This window comes from Mixophyes fleayi, chromosome 1 (genome assembly GCF_038048845.1).
Source record: "Mixophyes fleayi isolate aMixFle1 chromosome 1, aMixFle1.hap1, whole genome shotgun sequence".
In the NCBI taxonomy this organism is placed as follows: Eukaryota; Metazoa; Chordata; class Amphibia; order Anura; family Limnodynastidae; genus Mixophyes; species Mixophyes fleayi.
In genome coordinates, this window is record NC_134402.1 from 317815358 (window position 1) to 317838259 (window position 22902).

The 22902-nt window shown below is 40.6% G+C and overlaps 1 protein-coding gene across 1 annotated transcript; it reads left to right on the forward strand.

Moving 5' to 3' along the window:
- Positions 1–21649: 21649 nt before the first annotated feature.
- LOC142153015 (olfactory receptor 5V1-like) lies at positions 21650–22588 on the forward strand. The gene has a single exon (XM_075210271.1). The coding sequence runs from the start codon at positions 21650–21652 to the stop codon at positions 22586–22588; it is 939 nt and encodes a 312-aa protein (XP_075066372.1).
- Positions 22589–22902: the final 314 nt, after the last annotated feature.

The following is a 22902-nucleotide window of genomic DNA, read 5'->3' on the forward strand; positions in this document are numbered from 1 at the left end:
TCATAAGAGAGAGTCTTAATCCTCTAAACGATTTCTTCTTTTACTATAAACCGTACACTTCTGGAGCTTGGAGATAACCTTTTGTATGCCCTTCAAGGGTGCAATAAAACACTTAATACATTATTTGGAAAGGTACAAGGTACAATAGAACATGTATCAGCTATACAGAATTCTCTACTACAGTTCTTCAAGTTTAACAGGTTCTTCTGTCCAACGCATGTCTTTAAGCTCAGAATACATTTAAACACTTCATGTTCATCAATAGCATCATCCTATGTCTATCGATAATGTCATATACAATCTCCTTCAGCTTGCGTTAATATACATTTCTAATAATGTCATCAGTTCTTTTCATCAACACTTGTGGGCGGGCTATTGTCTGTTCGTTCTTCCCAGTCTCTCAATACTCAGATTTAACAGTGATCGGCTTGCAAAGCATTGGGAGACTTCAGACTAAGGGACCTAGGTGTCCTACTTTTTCCCTTAGTGACCTCCCGCCTATAGTTCGGGTACCTCAAGAATATTTAGTGGAAAGAGAACTAATCCTACTTGATATAATCACTGAGGCACGTGTGAGCATGCCCAGCACTTTGTTTGGTCTAAAACCTTACCCTCCCAAGAATGATAATCATTCTCAAGGATGCCTGCTCAAGTCCGAATATTACTGGACTGGCATCGCTGGGTGTATCTCTTTTCTAACCATGGGGTCGCCGTACTTACGGAAGTAATGCTACTCAGACAATAGCCCCTCGCACTTTCTCCAAGCTCCAAGGTTTCTAAATTTTCCTTTACCCCTGAATTGAAAAGAGTAATTGGCTGGACTGATTATGCTACTAACTTCTTCCTCCCCAATACCTCCTTATCATTACCTGAACCAGTCTCTGTCACCTGTTAATAATCAAAAGAATTAACCGCCCTGAGAAGAGAATGAAATGAGAGAACACAAAACAGGAAAAACTACAACTTCATGCTGGACAACAATCTTAGCCTTTGGCTCAGGTGCTACTAACTGCATTCGAGGCCTTCCAGTACAGACTCATGAGTGCCCTTGGACCCTTCTCTGAGTGTTGGCCCCTCTGCAGTAGGTGGAATGGGCACCAGTGTGTCTCTGCTACCCTTGAAGCCATGATGCTGGTAGCCTACACCTGGTACCTGTCTGACAAATAACCTAAGCTTAAGAAATTTCTGCTCCACAACTTACTCTCCCGATCCAACATCCTGACAGTTAGTGTGACCTTTCAGGAAACAGTGTTTTGGACGTTCTTGGTTGCTGTCTCACTATTTACCTTCTCTCAAGATGTAACCTAGCCTCCCAGTTACAATCTCATCTCACGAGGGGTCAAGAACATTTCAAAAACTGACAGGTTAGGAGTCTGCCCAGGAGTGATCTTTTGGTAGCGGGAAAGGACTAGTGGCCGAAGCTATCAGTCACTTCAATCAAGTTCCAACTCTTATTCTATTCAATTCGTTCTACCTAGTACCACTACTTTATGTTCACACTGGTTTATGGTTAATTGAAAGTATGTGATTTGTTACCACTGCTCATACATTATACCTCTATTATCAATAACATGAATACCCCTATCATCTATTATAACTCTAGGACTATCACATTGAATAACAAAAGCTTTGAGTATGATACAGTAATACATTAGACACATTTCAATACACCTCTACCCAGACATATTTGATTGGTACACCAGTGTATACTTGAGGATCCTGCATGGTGGTAATTGGATGACGTGTATTTGTTTTACCTGGAGGAAAACCCATCAGCAGGAGGGATATGGGATGGCTCTATTGGTCTACCTTGTCCATCTCTCCAGAGTCCACCAGACTCCTCACCACATCTCTTCACCTTCCAGACAGTTTATCCCTCAGGTAACACAAATCTTCCTATATTAACCAATATGTGTATGCGTGCATGTGTGTGTGTGTGTGTGTGTTCACATTTTAAAACTTAAAACAATACAACGAAAAACAAAACAAAACATAGATTTGTTAACTGTCACATAAAACCCTGCTGTCTATTTGACAGCTATGTTCGCCCTGGTGTGACAGCCATGTATGGTCATGTGTGTAAGTGTGGACCTTACTAACAGCTACTTCAGTTGGTAACTGTGTCACTGTATAAAGTCCTCTATGTAGTGTCCTAATCATTGTGTCACTGTATAAAGTCCTCTATGTAGTGTCCTAATCATGTGCTGGTATTGCTATAAAACGATTTCTCAGTCACCTCAACATCGCCCCCTTGACTAGAAAAATGCTGAAGACCAATGTATATCAATCGATTTTCCCTCTGCCAACTCACATGTCATTCTCAGTACCTCACATTCAGCTACTTGACTAAGTGGGAAAGGCAAAGGGGTCTATTTCTATAACACTTTCTTCAAATATAACAGTATCCAGTACATGCCTGTCTAACAGTAAAAAAATATAAAACATGAAAATTCTACATTTTCTAGGGTTTCACATTATGTCGTATCTTGTAGTAAAAATCCTACTCCAATGTTCTATACAGAGATGCATATCTGTATGCCTAACCTCTAGCATTCTTCTGTCCTCCTGTCCTCCCCACCCTTTGTGCATCCATATAAAGGCACATTTTTGTACAGGAGGCACGAACCAAACCAAAAAAAAAAAAAAACAGATATGCAATCTATAAAACATGAATCGTATTTCCACAACAGAACCTTTCTGCTTAAAATCAGCAGTTTCTATACACATGAAAACAAAACCCCTGACTGTTTCTGTAACTCATGTCAATCTAGTGTGTGTATCTCTGAATTTGTCTTATGTAAAAAAATAAAAATATGTTTTAGCCCCATTGTTGAGACTGTTTCTGATTGTATCTCTACCAGAGCAGAGAGAGAGAGAGAGAGAGAGAGGGAGAGAGAGGGAGAGAGGTACTAGCGTTTGTGTAAAGAATGAGAAATAGGAAAGCAATGAATGATGGGAATATAAAGATTTGAATACAAACATACATGCAGAAAGGGAGATTTTTTTTACAACAAAATGACAGCTGGATTGGACTCTGACTCTATGGGGAAATGGCTGTATTCATTTAACTATGATCCCTCCCAAGAATGACTAGGGGGTCTTAACCGTGCAATCCAGTGTCGTCCGTCATTTGTTCATTAAGAACTCGGTATCTCATTGACTACATACCTTTTCAACGGACTTTCCTAACTTATAATAGAGAAATGTAAAATTTAACTGTTGATGACTCATCTGAGATACCTAAACGATATTTTGGAGCAAAGTATGTATATACTTCATTGTTGGATAATGATTCTCAGCCAAACAAATTATCATGAGACACTGCAGCCTAAAACAAAGAGTGTTCCATTTGTCTGTTGTTAATTAGTCTTTCAAGAGTAATTCTTCTATTTCTCTATCTCACCCCTTTTAAACACTAGTCTATACTTCTTTTGTCTGTCTTTATCTGTGAAGAAAAGACAAGATAGTTATCTTTAAACAACAAACAAACCAAACATTCTCATTCTTTTCCATCGTCCAGCGATTTAGGAAAGCAAACATGTGACAACATAAAACAAACAAACAAAATCAACAAAGATTACCGTTTAAATAAGTTTCTTTCTACATTTTGCGCCTCAATACTTACCACAGATTAACTCTAGAGTCGGCTATATTTCTCCCCCAAAATATTAGTTGTTACAGAGTGTGCAATCAATTGTAGGGGAACCTCTGAGAGAAGTGTACGCCTCCTTTGTGGATGTCTATGTGATTTCCAACCCAGGTATCCATTCTTCTCTCTACACAGTTCCTACTCATGTGTCCCTTCTTACAGCAGTAGAAGCACGTCCCTGTCATGTCTGCACACTGTTTTGCTAGGTGTCCTATTTTATTGCATTGAAAACACTTCCTCAACTCATGTTGTTTCTCTTCCTTTTTACAATCTCTTGCGAAATGGCCTTCTTCGTTACACTTAAAACACCTGATTTTTCTATGTTTCTTATTATGTGGGTTGTATGCTGGTGGTCGGGTGTGCAGACCCTCTAATGCTGGGATACTTACCAGCATTACCCTATCACTTAGTGTCTCTTTCTCTTTATTCATACTTCTATCATGTTCTATAGCTGACTCCCTGAGAGCACTTACAGTGATTCCTTTCCAGTTTGGTAATGAAGTTTGCACCCTTCTTTTCAAGTTTTCGCTGAGGCCATCCATTAGAACTTTAACAGCAACCTCTCTGTAGGGTACACTATCTTTTATGTCTGGTACCCCAGTATATTTGCCCATTTCTATTAGAGCTCTGCAAAAATAGTCTGTTGCTTTTTCACTATCTTTTTGCTGGATAGGAAAAACTTTACTCCAGTCCACTATCACTGGAAAATATATGGCCAACCGTGTGATTATTTGTCTAATATTGTCCTGATTATCATCCTCGGTTAAGGATTCATCCTCCTCCAACATACAATCCTTAATGAACTTTTGTATATCAGTATTGAGAGGAAGACAGGTTTTCAATAATACTCGCCAATCGTTATTACCATAATATCTAATAAACTGCTGACATTTGGTCAAATCTTTCCTAGGATCAGGGAAATCAGACAAGATTGAAAACGTTTCAGATCTAGTGCATGTATCATGCTTTGCTACATGTTTTAAGGGAACGTCACCATCTCTGTCCGCTTTCCCATTGGGAACTGTTGTAATGCAGACAGGATGTAAGTCTACCAAATGACTATGTTCTGAACTAGTTGCTGAAATTGCTGCTGCAGTACAATGGATGTCTCCCCCTGTGTTAACCTTTTCATTATTCTTACCACTTTCAGCCGCTGCCCCTGCTGGTGGGACCGTCCCTCTTCTTTGTCCTGAAACATTACTTTTAACATTACTTAAAACAACATACAAGTTACTAGTTACAGTTTTTACATTTTTGGCATTGGCTGTACTTCCCGCCCCGACCGAATTTGTCGGGGGCGTGTTTGCACTCAGTTCGCCACGCTTTGCAACGCACACTTCCGGAATGCTTGTTTCCGGTACGCTTACTTCCGCTGAACACGCGTTTTTCGCCACACTCACTTCCGCTGTGCGTTCGCTGCTCTGCCACGTGTTACCTTCCATTTGCCACGATTTTAAACAAATGATTATGTGCATTTCTCACTTTCGTTGACTTAATCAACCGTACTTTATCTTTTACGGTATTTAGTAGCTCTGCATTAAGATTCCCTGTTGTTGGGAAAGGCCTACAACAATCTTTGGTCATTTCGACCCACGTGTCACAATACACAGTTGCGTATGCACCATATTTTTCACACATGAGAAATCTCGCTGACTCAATAAGACCTTCCTTAGGCAGTACAATGGCCATCTTTAGCGTATGCTTAGCACCCATGTTGAACAATAACGCTTTCAACAATTTGCTACAAACACTCTACCGCTAGAGATCTTTTACTGGCCGTGGACGTATTTGCTCAAGCCGCGTCCATTCACTTCCTCTTGTATTAAACAAGGACCCCTAACACAGACAATATCACTGTGGGACCCAAGGGCTATCAGCTCCTCGATACCCTGGCTAAACCACAAAAATCTGCTGAGTTTATTATAACTGGGAGAACAAAGTCGATACAATCAACCAGCCTTTCCAACATAATTCCTCCTAGCTGCTTCACCAATTCGCACTGATGGTTGTCATGCGGTTAGATCGCACAGCCTACCAATACTAATTATTAGCAAACCTTGCGATCTCTTGGTAGTGCTTTGCGAAAACTCGGTTTTCGCATTCAGTATACCTGCCCTGTATACCGTCCTTCAGTTGGGCAATCCGCCTCGTCAGACAGCAACTGAGTACAATGAATAATAACAGTGTATCTACGTTACAAAATCACACACTATACACCTTTTCTGCGCAGAAAATTGAAAGTTCCCAACAACAGTAATAATGTCTCAGAGGTTTTCACAAGTAATTATACTATGCACATATACTAACTATCAAGACGATTGTTTAACCACGTGGTAAATCTACCGGAAGTTCGCGTACGCACAGCAGGAAATACACATACGCTCAGCAATGCAATACACTTTAAAACGTAAAACAACAATAAAAAGAAACATTTTTCTTTCTTGTCCCTAGATTCCAATTAGCGTTCCTTCAGTCTATGCAACAACGGACATTCGGTTTCTCAACACAAAGTGAACCACAGAAAGTGAAGTGAAACACATTACGTTCTTTCCTGCCATGCGACGCGTCTGTCAATCCACCCTTTGTTGAGGAACCGAATAACGTAAGCGTTGCTTACCTGCCGGTAACGTAACTCACCTTCGAGCCCCCATATTATTAAAGTAATTTCTATTGTTTTAAAATAAGCATTGCCCAATCAATTGTATGTGTTTCCAAAGCACATGGTGGTTTATTTTAGCAGATGTAAATAATCAACAATTCAATACATTATAATATTATTATAAAGTACAGTACAGCACAGCCAATACCAAAAAAGATAAGTACATACCAATGCAATCGCTTGCGCACGCTGCGCACCCACGGGACCCGGTGGACAGTATATCTGTTTAGAATACTGTGTCAGAGTTGACTGAGGGCCAGGGTGTGTGCAGCTATGATTATATACAGTACAGTGTTACACTTAAACAATAGAGATGACGTAGATTGTTTCTATAGGTCCAGACGTTGGGTGGGTCCAGTGTAAACAGATCATAGGTTGATTCAATCTAAGGAATCCAAAGGTGGGGGTCGTCTCTCCAGGGGGTCTGCTCTTTTCATAGCCAGCATCATACAAAGGATTATTCCCTAATAGTATGCAATGTGCGATCTCGTCGCCGACTGCACCGGACAGCTGCTGATGATTAGGGGATCAATATGATATCAGGCATGACACCTTTCCTATAACCTAAACCTTTAATAACACTACAATGTACATATAATCACTATATATATATATATATATATATATATATATATATATATATAGACTAATAATAAACCAAATACTATCTGCTCCTGAATTACAGTGTAACAGAACCAATATGAAATTATATAAATAACTAAATGTTGTAATGCGAGTGTGTGCGTGCGTATTTTACCGTGCGATCACATCACGCCACGTGTTACGTGGCGTACGCTTCGCAATACGCACGGCAAACCAATATTAAACCAATATACTTTCGTTCATCCAATTATACGACTTCAACACAAGTGTCATAGCATTGCTTAAATAGGAAGGGGATGTTTGAATTCCCTGCTGAAGAGCACATGATCGCCACCACCGATATCCAGAAGTCCTGCGTGGCTATCAGAAGGGAGTAGGAGCACAGATTGGGTAGGTTTCCTTACAGTAACTCCCCCTTAAGGGTGGCCTCAGGACACCCTAGAGGGTTTTTTGGGAAATGTGTTGTGGAAACATTTTAGAAGATTAAATGCGTGAAGATCTCGGGCATGGATCCATGAGCGTTCTTCAGGACTGTAGCCCCTCCAATCAAACAAGAACTGAAGTGTCCTCCTAGATTCTGTAACGAGATAGCAAGGGGATTTCCTCTAAAGGAGGAAAATGTATTAATTACCAATAGTTTTAAAAAAGAAACATGAAAGACATTAGGGATTCTTTTTTTTTTTTTTTAATAAACATTTTATTGAATTTTACAGGTAAATAACAGAGAGAGGGAAGTTCACATTGTATGTAAAACAAAACAGTGTATAGCTTCCAAGGAAATAAGGCAGCATATTCCAAACAGTATATAATGTCAAGAGTGGGGTGACAAAAGAGAAGAAGGAGAGGAAGGAGTGGGAGAGGGAGGAAGGGATCACTAGCCAAAAAAAGGAAAGAAGAATTGTGTAGGGAAGGTATAAATCCATGACATGAGAAAGAGATCGTGAGGGCTATAAGGCCTTAGAAAGCCAAGGGAGGAGAAGCCCCATGATAGTCAGTCCAAGGACTCCAGACATTATTAAATGGATGGGATAGGGATGTGATGGAGAATACTTGTAATGTATTCCATATGATATACTTGCCAAATGCAATTTGGCATCTAACAGCACTGAGCATGTGAGTAATGAGTTTCTGAGTGTGTTTGGAGATTTTAGGAATTGAGAGAGGAAGCAGTAAGTAGGACAGAGATGGAGGGAGAGAGATCTGATTGATATTGAAGATTAATAGGTGGATAGATTCCCCGAAGGGGTGAAGTTTCAGACAGTTCCACCATATGTGGGATTGGGTACCCTCATGTCCACACAGTTGCCAGCACAGCTGGGATGTGCCCGGGTATATTTTTCATGGAGGCAGTGTGGAGCCAGGTACCAACGATACCGACAATTATTTTCACTTATTTTAACACACATAGAAGTCTTAGATAAGTTCAAGTGAATCTTGTCCCACTCTTCCAGGATAAGCGTCTCCCCCCATGTCCTCCTCCTATTAAAGTTCGTGTGGGTCTTTGAGGGGGGCGTTTGTGTTTCAGAATGAGGCAGTAGAAGGTAGATATCAGACCCTGAGCAGAGGATCAAAGGGAACAGAAAGAAACCAATGGGGAAGAGAGATGAATATCAACAACTGTGCGTTGGATAGTGTTGTACAAGTGACGAAGTTGGAGGTACTGAAAAAAAACAAGTTGATGGGATGCAACAATGTGTCTGTATGTCGGCAAAAGAGGGGAAAAACTGGAGAAGAGCTAAGTCAGTAAGAAAGTTTATGCTACGACATGTGCAGTGAGAGAAATGAGATGGATGGATTCCGGGTATGAAAGTTGAAAGAAGGAATATGCCCCAGCGGTGTCATACGCCAGGCATTGCGGGCTAAATTGTAGGAGGATACTGTGTGATTCCAAGAGGTGAGCGATAATGCAAAAGGGGGGAGTTGTGATTGGGGGAGTCGGTGTTGAGGTTTTAGCCAGAGTAGCGAGGTGGGTGAGATAGTAACGGAGAGAGCAGCTTCGATATCAACCCAAACATGTAGACCCGGAGGGGAGTGAAGGAGTACACATTGAGTGAGGTGAATGGCGCGATAATATTTGAGGAAATTAGGGACTCCGAGCACCACCTTTTTGGATTGGTTTATGAAGTATCTGTAACCGAATCCTAGGTTTCTTAGCAGACCTGACAAATTTAGTGGCCATTTTTTGTAGGAACTTGAAAGAGTTGGCGGGAACTTTAAGGAGCAAAGCTTGAAAAAGGTATAAAAGGCGGGGAAGGACATTCATTTTAAGAGAGTTTATCCTATTCGTCCAAGAGATTATGAGTTTATCCCATTTTAAGAGATCTGCTTTGATGGCAGACATTAATGGAGGGAAATCTGCAGCATACAGTTGATCATAGGAGCGGGTCAGTTAAACCCCTAGGTATTTTAGTTTATGTTATTGCCATCTGAAGTGAAGTTAGATTTAAGGTATGACAGTAGGGCAGGGGAACATTTCGGTAAAGGATTTCTGATTTAGAGTCATTCATTTTATAGTTAAAGAAAGTGCCGAAGAGAAAGATATATATCGTTAAGAAGATTTGGAAGGGATATGTTGGGGTTTGTAATTGACAGAAGGATGTCTTCCACGTAGAGGGATAATTTGTGTTCGGAGGGACCCATGTGGATACCAGAGATATCAGGATTAGTGCAGATTTTCTGGGCTAGGGGCTCAGTCAGTAAAGCAAATATGAGTGGGGATAATGGGCAAACCTGGCGAGTGCCATTATGTATTGCAAAAGGAGAGGAATGGAGGCAGCGATTCATAAGAAGCGGCACCCTATGCCCATGGCTGCGAGAGTCTGTTGCACATAGGGCCATCCCACCCTGTAGAAAGTCTTTTCCGCATCAAGTGCTAGAAGCAAGGTGGGAATGTTTTGAAGGTTGGAGGCATAGGTCAAGTCAATGGCTCGCCTGGTGTTATCCTAGGCCTGTTGCCCTGGGATAAAGCCAACCTGGTCAAGATGAACCAGTGAGCTGATGACCGCATACAGGCGATTGCCGAGAAGTTTCGCGAATAATTTGAGATCGACGTTTAAAAGAAAAATGGGCCTGTAATTGACACAGCACTAAGGGTCTCATCCAGGTTTGGGTATGACTACAATGTCTGCGCGAGTGATGGCTGGATTATATTTAAAGACGAGCAGTATCGAATTAAAGAGCTCAAGAAGCATGGGCATGAGGGGGTTTATGAAAGTTTTGTAATATATGGCCGTAAGGGCCTCAGGTCCGGGGGCAGAAGAATTTTTAAGTTCCTTGATTGTCCGAGAAATCTTGTCCGTAGTGATGGGATTATTGAGATAGTCGGATTGCGTGGGGGAGAGAGAGAGTGGGGCAATAGAGGACAAGAATACTTTGATTTTGGATTGCAGAGAGGCTGTGTCTGAGATTTAGTATGGGAGATATAGAGTAGAGTAGAAATCTCTAAAAATGTCCATTATACGTTTAGGGTCACAGGTGAGGAAGAGATATGGTTGCGAGTTTGCTTATCGCGCAGTTTCTGTGCCAGGAGTTTGTCTGCCCTTTGTCCCCTCTCATAGAACTTCTGGTGAAGCCATCGCTGGGGTTTAACAGCTTTTTTGGAGAGGAGTTGTTGTAGCTGGTCACGTAGTGTAATCAGTTTGAGGTTTGTTTTACGTTTCGGGAAGTGCTTGTGTAGTGCTGTGAGAGATGCAACCAACGGGAAGAAAAATCTTAAAAATAGAAGATCAACTGTTGGAACTCTGAAAGATGGAATATCAGAAAAAGGAGGAAGTCTGGGATGCAATCCTTGGAGAGCATAATAAGGAGATACAGAGGTAGACTCATGCCATAAATTGTTGTGGGCAAGCTCTGCCCATGGCAATAAGTCAAGCCAGTTATCGTGGGCAGAAGAGATATAACATCTAAGGAGTTTTTCCAACTCCTGATTAGTTCTATCCATGAGGCCATTAGTCTCAGGATGATAGGCGGAGGAAAAATTTAAATTGATTCCACAGACATGGCAGAAGGTCCTCCAGAACTTAGCCACGAACTGAGTGTCAGAAATGATCTTATCAGGGCATATGTGTAATCAAAAGATCTCCTTTATAAAGAGTTGAGCCAAGGTGGAAGCTGATGGTAGCCCTTTCAAAGTTACAAAATGAGTGGCTCTCAAAAAACTGTCTGCGATTGCCCAGACCACGGAGAAACCTTTGGATAGCGGAAGTCCGTGATAAAGTCTATTGATAAATGGCTCCAGGTTCGATCTGGAATGGGAAGAGGGTGCAGGAGACCCTACGGGTTTTGTCTGGGGACTTTATTCTGGGCACAGGTTGAGCAAGAAGAAACATATTCCCGAATATCAGAAAACAATGACGGCCACTAATAACTGCGAGAAACTAATTCTTTGGTTTTCTTGATACCAGCATGGCCTGCAAAACGAGAGGCATGGGCTCATTTAAGGAGTATACCATTGTAAATGAGAGGGTATAAAGGTTTTTCACTTGGGTATTTTTAGATGTGTGTGAGTAGTTGCTACAATACATTCAGAATCAATAAAAGGTTTCTTTGTGTCCTCTAGTTTGGCAGAATCAAACGAATGGGAGAGAGCATCAGCATTCTTATTTTTTTATTCTGGTCTAAAGGTAATGCAGAGATTAAAACGAGAAAAGAACAGGGACAATCTCACTTGTCGGGGATTGAAGCAGGTAGCTGTTTGTAAATATAAAAGGTTTTTATGGTCGGTATAAACAGTTACCGGGAAAGAAGCGTCTTCCAGCAGATGTCTCCATTCTTCCAAGGCTAGTTTTATGGCAAGTAATTCCCGATCACTGATACCATAATTCTTTTCTGCTGAGGATAATTCTTTTGGGAGATGAATCCACAGGGGTAAATTTTACCAGTAGAGTACCTTTGTGACAGGACTGCCCCCGACTCCAATGGAGGATGCATCCACTTCAAGAAGAAAAGGAAGGGTAGCATCGGGCTGTTGCAAGATGGGGGCAGAAGTGAAGGCCTTCTTGAGTAAATCAAAGGCTTTTGCAAACCAATTTTGGTTAATGAAGCTGGAACCAAGGGAGGCCCAATACCAGTGGATTAGTGGCCTTAGCAATTACCAGAAAGGAGATGGTCTTGGTGTGCTGCGCACCGACCTGAAGAGAGAGAGGAATGGTGCAAGATGTAACCGAACCCCCGACAATCTGACTACCGTTAATAGCAGTGATAGTTATGGGATGAGGAAGGGGTTGCATGGGTGCGGATACCTTAGCCGCCGTATCGGTGGACATAAAATTTCCTACTGCATCGTGGTCAATGAGCGCCAGTAGTGACACCTGCAGGCCCGCATAACGAATAAGTACTTCAAAGGAAATATTTGAGTAGTGTAGAAAGATCCTTGATATACCTAACCCGGCTTTTCCGAATCTGGTTAGGCCCTCTAGTTTCCTGGGCGCTTAGAAGAATTGCTTAAGAGATGTCCAGGTTCACCACAGTACAAGCAGAGATTATTCTTAAAACGTCTCTCCCTCTCTTTTGGCGAGAGATGTGCTCGGCCCAATTGCATGGGTAACTCTACAGGGACAACAGGATTCTGGAATCTGGGAGCCACTCGGGGTGTAGAGCGACGGGAATGTTCTCTCTCCTGAATACTTTCCCTGAAATGGTTGTCAATTTGGTTGCAATGAGAGATAAGCGCATCAAGAGAAGCAGGTGGGTCCCAACCAGCTAGCTGATCCTTTATTTGATCGGATAACCCCTGCCAGAAGGTTGCTACCAGGGCGCTATTGTTCCATCGTAGCTAAGAAGCCAGACTACGGAACTGAATAGCGTATCGATCCAGAGGAAGTGTACCCTGCCGTAAACAAAGTAAACCAGAGGCTGTACTGGAGACCCTGCCCGGTCCATCAAAAATTTTCTTGAACGTCTCCAGGAATGAAATGTAGTTATGTAGTAGAGGATCGTTGTGCTCCCACAATGGTGAGGCCCATGCCAAGGCCTGTCCGGATAGTAGAGAAATGATATATGCATCTTTCGTCTTTTCAGTACAAAAGTTTCCCAGCTGCAGTTCGAACTGTATGGCGCACTGCTTTAAAAACCCCATCAAACTTCGAAGGGTTAAGAATTTGGAGCTGTGACGTAGAAGATTGTGTTACTGCAGAGCTAGGCGACGGAGAAGTGAGAGATGGAGGATTAACTTGGGTAGCCAAGGTGTTTTGTAATGTATCAAGTCGTGAAGAGAGGCCCCTCAGATATTGTAGGAGTTGGGCCTGATTTTTCTCTTGTTACTCCACGCGTCCAACCAGTTGTTCCAGAAGGTCTTGCAGAGACGGATTGCCAGTTTACTCCATAACTTTGGTCAGAGCAAACTGTTATGCACAGAGATGTACTCCCAATCAGTATTAGCACTGGCTTAGCAAGGCGTGGAGCCTAACAGCCTCCCTGTTTTTCACCAAGAACCGCCGCAAGATGGGATGGACTTAGCGGCCGGGAAACCATAGGTCACAGCCCTTGGTTTAGCCTACTGATGTAAGAGACAGGTAGGAGGGAACGGCTACTGGAAACTAAATAAATAGAGAAGTATTACCTGCAACAAGCTTTGGAGAGATGTTCTGAATCCGACCGACCAGGGTCTGGAACATGAAAAGGATCAAAACAATAACAATTAATGACCAGCAATGTGCAATGTTTGGGGTGGGTAGAAAAAGCAGTGGGGCAGGTGCAGGTGATGAACAGGAAATGATAAGGTGAGGTGCAATGTCTCAAAAGTCCACAAGAGCATCACCTCTGGTAAGACAAAGATACTGCAGAGGGCATTTATATATACAGAGTCTTAACATAGCCCCCCCTTTAGGGCGTGGATTCCAGACACTCCACATGACTTTTAATTTTTATGCTTGTTTATTCCTGAAAGGACCTTATGGCCCGAGGTGGGCATATAATTGACTCGCACATTGATGCATCAATGCCATATACTGAGTAATGTCTCCATCAAAAACAATTGACTGGTCCTTGCACTGATGATTATGGCACCTCAGGCAGAGCAGACAACGATGTCCCCTCAGGCCCAGAGGCCGGGGAAATAGGGTCCTCAGAGCCGGTGGCCAAGGAGATACCGTCCACAGGCCAGAACTGGACAGCAGTCTCTGGACACCCAAGCTTGGCAGCAGTCTCAGAGATGTACCCCACTGGGAGAGCAGAACAGGAGTCCCTGACTGGGACACTAGTAGAACACAAAAAATTTAGCTTAGATGGAGCGGATAGCTCAGATACAGACAGAGCACAGATCATAGAGGACTCTGCCTGAGCACATATCTCAGGTGGCTTTTGCTCAGCATACATCTCTGAAGGCCCATGCTGGGCACACAACTCAGAAGGTCCAGGCTGGGCACACAACTCAGAAGGCCCAGACTGGGCAGCAGTCTATGGAAGCTCGGACTGGGCAGCAGTCTCTGTGCACTCAAAATGGGCTGCAGGACTGAAGTCCCCAGCTGGGATGACAGGAGAGCTGGAGCCCCTGATTGGGACGACAGCTAGAACAATGGTAAGGGCAAAATTGAGTTCACGCCCAAAGGTGAGGATAGAAGTCTCTGTAATTCAGAAATAGGATATAAATGAATGAGCTCGGACTGAGCACATATTTCTGGAGGCTTGGACTGAGCACTGAGGTCTGAGATGGGCATCCTAAGGCACCTCTGATTGAACAGCCCTGTGAGGCCCCTGTGGCCAAACAGTGCTGTGAGGCATCTCTGGCCGAACAGGCGGGAGTCCTGAGAAATATTGTTTCTGAGAAACTGGACAGGGCTTTCTGTTTAAACACATTGCTGCAAAACATGTTCTTTACTGGCATAGTAGAAACATAGGTTAAAAATCCTTCTGCGAAGATGTTCTTTCTAGTCAGGTGGGGCGAGGACCACCTCACCCCTAGGTGTCCATGTGGTCAGAAATTTATTGTGGTGTATTCTATTTGTGAAGTGCTAGAATGTTAGGCTTTCTGGTATCATTACCACGACTGGATTCAGACAGGGATGAGAAACATTTGAGCAAGTTAGGTAACAAAGTCTGTAACTGAATAAGTTGTGAGCGCAACAAAATAATTTCCAACTGTAATGACTGCAAATATGATTATGGTGGTTGTATGGAGGTAGTCATGGGTTTGGCAAAAATATGGAGTCTGTAAAACAATGATAAGCCATGACTCAATGTCCAGGGCTCTAATATGTTCCTGTTTCATTAAATATATGGCACGATTTTCTGTCATATAAATGTGGGAGCTCTATAAATTGTACATAAAAGAGATGGTGTTATGAGCGCTGGCGGCTCGGCACCGCCGCGACTCACTCTGTCCCCTCAGACACTTCCCGGCCATCGTCATGACGACTGGGGCGTCACTTCCGGTTTTCATCCCGGCCATTGCCATGGTAACGGCCAGGATCAGTACATTACCGCCACAACCCAGCCAACTCCTCTGCTCTTGTGATTTCGATTGAATCTTTCGTATATGACCCTTGGCTCGCTTACTGGACTCTGTTGTACTACTCTGAATTTAAGTCCTGGGGCATCCGAGTACCTGTGAGTGCACTCAGCTCTACGGGAAAGGCGGCTGCTATAGGTGAAGACCTCTGCTACCTGTTCTACAAGTTTATGAGATTTGCCGTAGCTCTAACAGATGGAGCTGGGTGCAAACTTTTCCCTGATTATTTCCCAGGAGTCCTAATCAGGAGGGGGCCAAGATCCTTTTCTCCACTCTTGCTTGCCCTGAGGACCCAAGGCCCAATCCAAAAGCATGCCATAGAGTGATAAGATCACCTAAGTGGTGATTTGAGGAAAGGTCATCAAAGTCAGTATGGTCACAAAGGAGTCTGTCTGATGGGAGGGAGCCCAAAAAGAGTCTAAATTGAATGTAGTTAAAAAGCTTCCAAGAAAGTTCAGGGTGTTTGGCACAAAGGGCATCAAATGGCAGCCAAGTGCCTCTGATGGTAAGATTGAAAGCAAAAGGGATGCCTGCAACCTTCCAAGGCTGGGAGTGAGAACGAGAGAGATCTGGAAGGAAGTCATGGTTGTTCCATAAGGGGAGTATGTGGAGGATTGGTGACTGTGAGTCGACCCGAGTTCTATACCTGTCCCAGATCAAGGCAACGATAGTGATACATATTAATGTAGTGAATACAATACAACACAGAGAGCATGCTTGTGACCGCCATAAAATACAGCGAGCATCCTAGTGACCGCCATACAATACAAAGAGCATTCTTGTCTCTGCCATACAATAGAGAGAGCATTCTTATTTCTGTCATAGAATACAGAGAGCATTCCTATGATGTCATACAATACATTCTTGTGTCCGCCATAGAATATAGAGAGCGTCACCATAATGTCATACAATACATAGAATTCAGAGAGCATTCCTATGACCGCCATTCAATACAGGGAGCAATCTTGTGTCCACCATAGAATACAGAAAGCATCCCTATTACCACCATACAGTAAACAGAACATTGCTATGATTGGCATATAATATAGAAAGCATTCCTATGACTGCCATACATACAGAGAGTATTTCTATGACTGCCATACATACAGAGAGCATTTGTGTTCGCCATACAATACAGACAGCATTCCTATGACCACCATACAATACAGAGAGCATTTTTGTGACAGTTATACAAAAAGCCCGGACCCCAACTCCCCCTGCCTGGTGGAATAAATATGTTTAAATTAAACGGAAACGGAAGAATAGAAATTCCATTTGATGAGCTCCAGGCAAAGTCCCAGTCATTCGACTACCGAGGACGAAGGAGACAGAGCGTAGCTCTCCTCTTTCAACAATATTCAGGATATAATTTCAAATGAGAGGTGGCTTTTTCTCTGCCGGAATAATAATGTAAAATGCATTAAAATAAAACTTGTGTTTAGATCAGTGGTCGAAGTGGACACTTAGGAGTGGCGGTATGGAAATTTAGAAGTGACTGTATGAAAAATATAATGGAAATTTTAGTGAATAGAATTTGATAGTTTTACAATGAAGGCAGTAGGGATATGGCGGTATGGCATACCACCGTATATACCCCCACATTGACTACTGGTTTATATGTATGCTCTGTTGTGTATTCCCTAACCATAAATCTCTAGTAGGGGTTAAGATCAGATAGGACTTGAACTTTTTTTCTTTTAAAATAATCGTCTAGTCCCTGAAGTGCCTCTCATTACCTTTCCTTTTAGCACTGCAACACTACAGGGAGGCATAATGTTTAAATAAAGCAGCTCAGAAAAATAATAATGTATTTAAAGTATATCTTATAGTATGCATCACCTACTTTCTCAAACTGGAAAATCCACCTACACACTGTTACTCTTACAAAGTTACTTCAAATCTCAGGTATATAATAATTTAACTATTGTGACTACTTTCCCAGGCCTGTAGAGCCAGGTTAGTGAAATCTTTATTAAAAACAAAAACACTGAGGCATGATAACATGCAATGTTATTACTAATTGAATTATTAGACCATTATTGGAAATAGAGAACTAGATATAGGACTAGATGGGGAAAACTATGCAGAGAATTATCACAAACTTATTCTGGGCTAAAGGCAGAGTGAATTATATAATAGATGCAGCAAATATTGAGCTAAACAGTCACAAAAGAAAAAACAATAATATCTTAAATTATCTTAGCTATGTTTTGTTTCTGTATACATTCAGTTAATTGCAATATGTGAATGTCTATCTTTAAGTGGCGTACTTGCATTTTCTTATTAATCGAGTCCTAATATATTTGTCCATCATTGTATTACACTGTGTAATTATAGAGAGCAGATTTTATAATAATATTTAAATATACACAGGGAATAGGGAGGACCTGTACTGTGATCCATTTTAGGCCTTTTACAAGCTTATTAAACATGTTTTAACACTGATAGCCCAAAACAAAATGTAAGCAAAAGGACCTGTGCAAACATTATGATATGCAATCATATTGCTTTGTGCCAGTTTCAGTGTTGCCTGCAGTGTTCACAAGCCTTGATGCTTGGTATAATGTAATGCAGTTCTGTTGGAGTGCTTATTAACTAGATAAAACTTTTATTATTTTAATAATTATAATAATAATTATAATAATAATAATATTTTTATTATTATTATTATCTTTTATTTACAAATAAAGCTTTGAAAATGCTCAAATTACAAGTGTTTTTGTCTCCAACAGACGTTGTTTTTCAACTACCCCTAACGCTTTTGCCTTCAGCAAATATTTTATTTTTTTCCCTATATCTGATTTTTAGCCATTTCGACATTCATTGAAGCATATGTCCATATGAGCTTACAATCTAAGAGTTGTGGGGAACAATTGATATATATAAGGTAGTGGAATAACAATTGTAGCTGGTAGTGGGAAAAGTGTATGTGGCAGAAGCATTTTCAGCGACAATTTTAAAGCGGCCATTAGAAAACCGGCATTTTTGTGCAGTTACTGAAATTGCAATATGGCTGGAATGAGGGATAAAATTCTATAGTAGCTACAAGGAATAACAGTTTATCTTTTATTTTTAGAAGCTGCACAATAAACTCGTTGGTAATATTACGGTGAATTTAATTTGAACAATTGCCATAATTATATTTCTCTGTCAATGCTCCCTTTTCCTTATTGGTTATATTTTACATCACTTTGCAGCTAAATTGTTCTGTCACATCTAAAAGCAAATAACTATACACTATCATTGTCTGTTACAGTTGCCATTGTTTTATAATACTTTCACGGGACCTTGATGTTGAAACAGAGCATCTACATAGGTTGTACACTGAATCGGTGGAGCTTAGAGCACTACAATTCCCATCATGGCATGTTTATAACATGTGGTAATAATGTACTTTTTTGCATTTAAGTCCTTTTTTTAATAAATGTTAACCTGCAAAGCCTAAAGAATAAGAATATAAGGTAAGAACTACATCCTACATGCAGACAAATATATATTTTATTGTGTAAATATTGAAAAATAAAGACACTTACAAGAACAAACCTTTAAAATCTATGACTGTCCCTGGAAATTAGGAACATTTGACAACTATGCTCAATAGTCATTTATGTGATCAGCTTGTACCATTAATTTATTATTTTTGTCACTGCATTCAAAATTTGTAGGTGAAACGTATTTAAATAGTTCCCCTCTGCTCCCATGTTTGTAGTTTTATCATCATTTTATCCATATTGCTGACAGTCTCACTTTGTCTGAAATGACAGCTAACAGAACAATAGCATGCATTTAAAGGATTGATAAATGTGAAAAGAATTTCAAATCTCAATGTATAGTATAGAGTTGTGAATGTCATAGTAGATCATTTAAATAATGCACTTTGCTAGATTTACTGGTCCCGTGAACAACATTCTGTGTTACAAAATATAATTTTGTTGCAAGAAATTAATTTGTACTTCATAAACATTTATCATGGAATGTGTAACTGAATGTACACTATTATTACTGTCTGTGTTTTGTCTGTTATTCACTCATTCCTCCTCCTATGTCTATTGTATGTCCCACGACTCGCTCTTCGCTCCTCTTATACAGAAGGAACCTACCAACTTGTCATAGAGTGATAGCAGTGGAGAGAAGTGCCAGTATGGCATACCGTATCAAGACTCTGTGGGCTAGATTTACTAAGCTGCGGGTTTAAAAAAAAGTGGGGATGTTGCCTATAGCAACCAATCAGATTCTAGCTATCATTTTGTAGAATGTACTAAATAAATGAAAGCTAGAATCTGCTATAGGCAACATCCCCACTTTTTCAAACCCGCAGCTTAGTAAATCTAGCCCCGTGTCTTGAAGGTTCCAAAAAACAAAAACAAAAAAGTAAATATTTGCTGTAACATGATCACTGAGGGTCTCCTCTTAAAGTCACTGTGAGGAGCACTGTTCTCTCAATATAAATGAGAGATTGCTCAGGAAGCCAGGAGTAATTTTTAAGTAATTTATTAGATTTTAGGCGTAGTGCTCCAAAATATAGACAGGTTCAGAAATCCATAAATCCCAAGCATTCTGGATGAAAGGTCCCACTCCAGTGTTACATATACTATATACATATGATAAACAGTACAGGATATTAGTTAAATAGATATAGTTAAAAGCAACATGTATGTTAGCTTAAGTTTCTTTCACTATTATCCAAAAATATGATACTAAATTGTACATTAACTACAAATTGGCACATTGAAAAAAAACTTTAAGCAACAGTAGAAAGCTGCTGGAATAACAGTTTATTGAACAAAATGGAGGAAATAAACAGGACTGAAACTAAAAAGTGTTACTTCCAAACAGTGTATACAACACAGCGCCCTCTAGAGAGACGGAAGGTAGTTTTACAGTCAATATATAACAGGAATTTTGATATGCTTGTAAAGAACTTTAGGGCCTGTTCCATCTTCGGATGTAAGTTGTGTAAACAGTACTTACCTTACGTAGCTAGACAGAACAGACTGCAGCAATATGAGGTCATATCAAAATGCATGCAAAAAATATATTAGAGAATAAATGAACAATAATTAAAAATAAAATCATTATCTGGTCTCTTATCCTGCACCACTGGTGCAGGATAAGAGACCAAAGGGGAGATGGAGACTCAGGACTTGAATCAGCCACATCTGTGACGGATTGTCCTTGGCACGCCCTTATTGTACATTGCCTATATTAGTCTGTCTCTTCCCTCCCCATCCATCCTTGAGTTGTAGGCTTTAGTGTTACATACGTTTGCACATGACTTGCATGAAATTATGGACATTGGAGTAAGGTCCATTTCTGAGCATAAACAGAGTTATTTCATGCAAGATACACTATGCAAATTGACATACTTCCAAACACTAATCAGACCCTAACTATGTTACTCGGAGAGGTTTCTGAGACAGGCTGATAATTATTTTCTATATGAGAGTTCTTCCTGCTGACTTCCAGCTGTTTATAAAATAGTGTATTGACTACCTTTATTCTCTAATTGGCTTTCCACGGCTGCAATGGTGGTCAGCAATCTGCTAAGGATCCCAGCCTTGTAATTATTGTGACTTCAATTACCAATAAACTGGACCCCAGTTTACAAGTGACTCATAAGTCATCTTCTGTTATTTCATCTTTTACAGCCCACCAGCTAGACTGCACTTGAATCAGGGGCGATGAAGTTCGAGAGAACGAAACATGTACGGTTTTGTCCTCACAATATTGTCATTTTTTAGAGTGATTTTTTTACTGCCAGTGAAACAATTATAACTGCTGATCCGAACAGCTTCATGTGTTCCTCCTTGGTATCTACATCACCGTGGACTCAGATAAGCGCTGTTTTTATGTTATCTTCTGTAAGGGTCTTTAACCTTGTTTAAATTAAAAATTGTCTGTTTTAAAAGATTTCACACATAGGCAGTTGTCTTCTCAATGTGTATTTCCTTCACAGATAATGAAGTGATTATAAGTGAGAGCTGAGGATTCTGCCCGTAGTACATCTGTTGAGCATTTGACAGATAAGCTTTATTTTTATTTGAAAAATGTACACTGCTTTCATTCAATAGTTTCATTGATTGCACATTAATTATTACACCATGAACGCCCTTTCTTCCTATGTTTTTTGATCATATATGTATACATGTCTATGCTTATAGAGAGAGAGCAATTATAAGTGCTAGTCTAGTAGTAGCCATTAAGTTGAAACCTAAATTGGCCCTATGAAATCTTATTAATGCTATGTCATACATTCTTTGTAATCTTTTTCACCAGGTAGGTAGTCTCTAAGATGAACTGGTTGAACTGGACATCAGAGACAGATTTTACTCTTTCTGGCCTATCCAATGATGAAAGAATTCAGTATTTACTCTTTGTCATATTCTTGTTTTTATATCTCATGTCACTTGGTGGAAATCTCACTATTACCACAACTATATGGACAGAAGAGAAACTGCATACACCTATGTATTTCTTTCTTGGAAACCTTTCATTTCTGGACATCTGCTACTCTTCAGTGACTGTGCCCAAGTTGCTTATGGGTCTTGCAGGCGGAAGTTCAGAGATTTCATACAGAGGGTGCATGACTCAACTCTATTTCTATGTCTCATGCTGTAGCACAGAGTGTTTGCTCCTCTCAGTCATGGGGTTTGACAGATATATGGCTATTTGTAACCCGATGCACTACACCACCATCATGAATAAACAAATGTGCCTCCAATTAGCCATGGGTCTCTGGCTCATTGGCTTTGTAACTTCAATTACACATACCATTTTGACAGCCCAATTGTCTTACTGTGATTCACACAGGATCTCTCATTTCTTCTGTGATATTCCACCAATGCTCAAGCTTGCATGTTCTGATACCTTCTTAAACAAAGTATTCATCCTCACAGCTGGAGGATTTTTAGGTCTCAGCTCCTTTGTGCTCACCTTGGTGTCCTATGTCCATATAATCTCAGCCATCCTGAAAATCCACACAAATGTGGGTAGAAGCAAAACATTTTCCACATGTGCTTCTCACCTAATCGTTGTCATCATCTTCTTTGGAAGCATCAGTTTCATGTACATGAGGCCAACATCTAGCAACTCACTGGACCAAGACCAGCTCGTATCTCTTCTCTATGCTGTAGTGACCCCTGCCCTGAACCCAATTATCTATACTCTAAGAAATAAGGAGGTCAATGTTGCTCTGAAAAAGACAATTAATAAAATCTTGTTTTATAAATAAATGTATCCAACAAAAAAAATTAATTCATTGAAAGGGTTTGATTAGAAGGTTGTATATACTTGATGTGTAACTAAACTGCATAACTATACAATAAACCTCTTTTAACACGTTAAACTTTTTACTGTACTCATGGTATAAAGGCATGGACATAGATATAAACTTTTTAAATAAGGTCACAGTTTTAATTAAAATTGAAATGGTAGCGGAGAAAGCAAAATAGTTCAGCTAAACAGACTAATACTAAACCAACAGGCCTGAAATCCACTAAACCAAGGATATTATCCCATGCTGAATGGACGGCGCTTAATTTGACA

Bases quoted from the DNA above. Each gene is read 5' to 3' on its own strand.
- LOC142153015 (XM_075210271.1), top strand. From the start codon at position 21,650: ATGAACTGGTTGAACTGGACATCAGAGACAGATTTTACTCTTTCTGGC.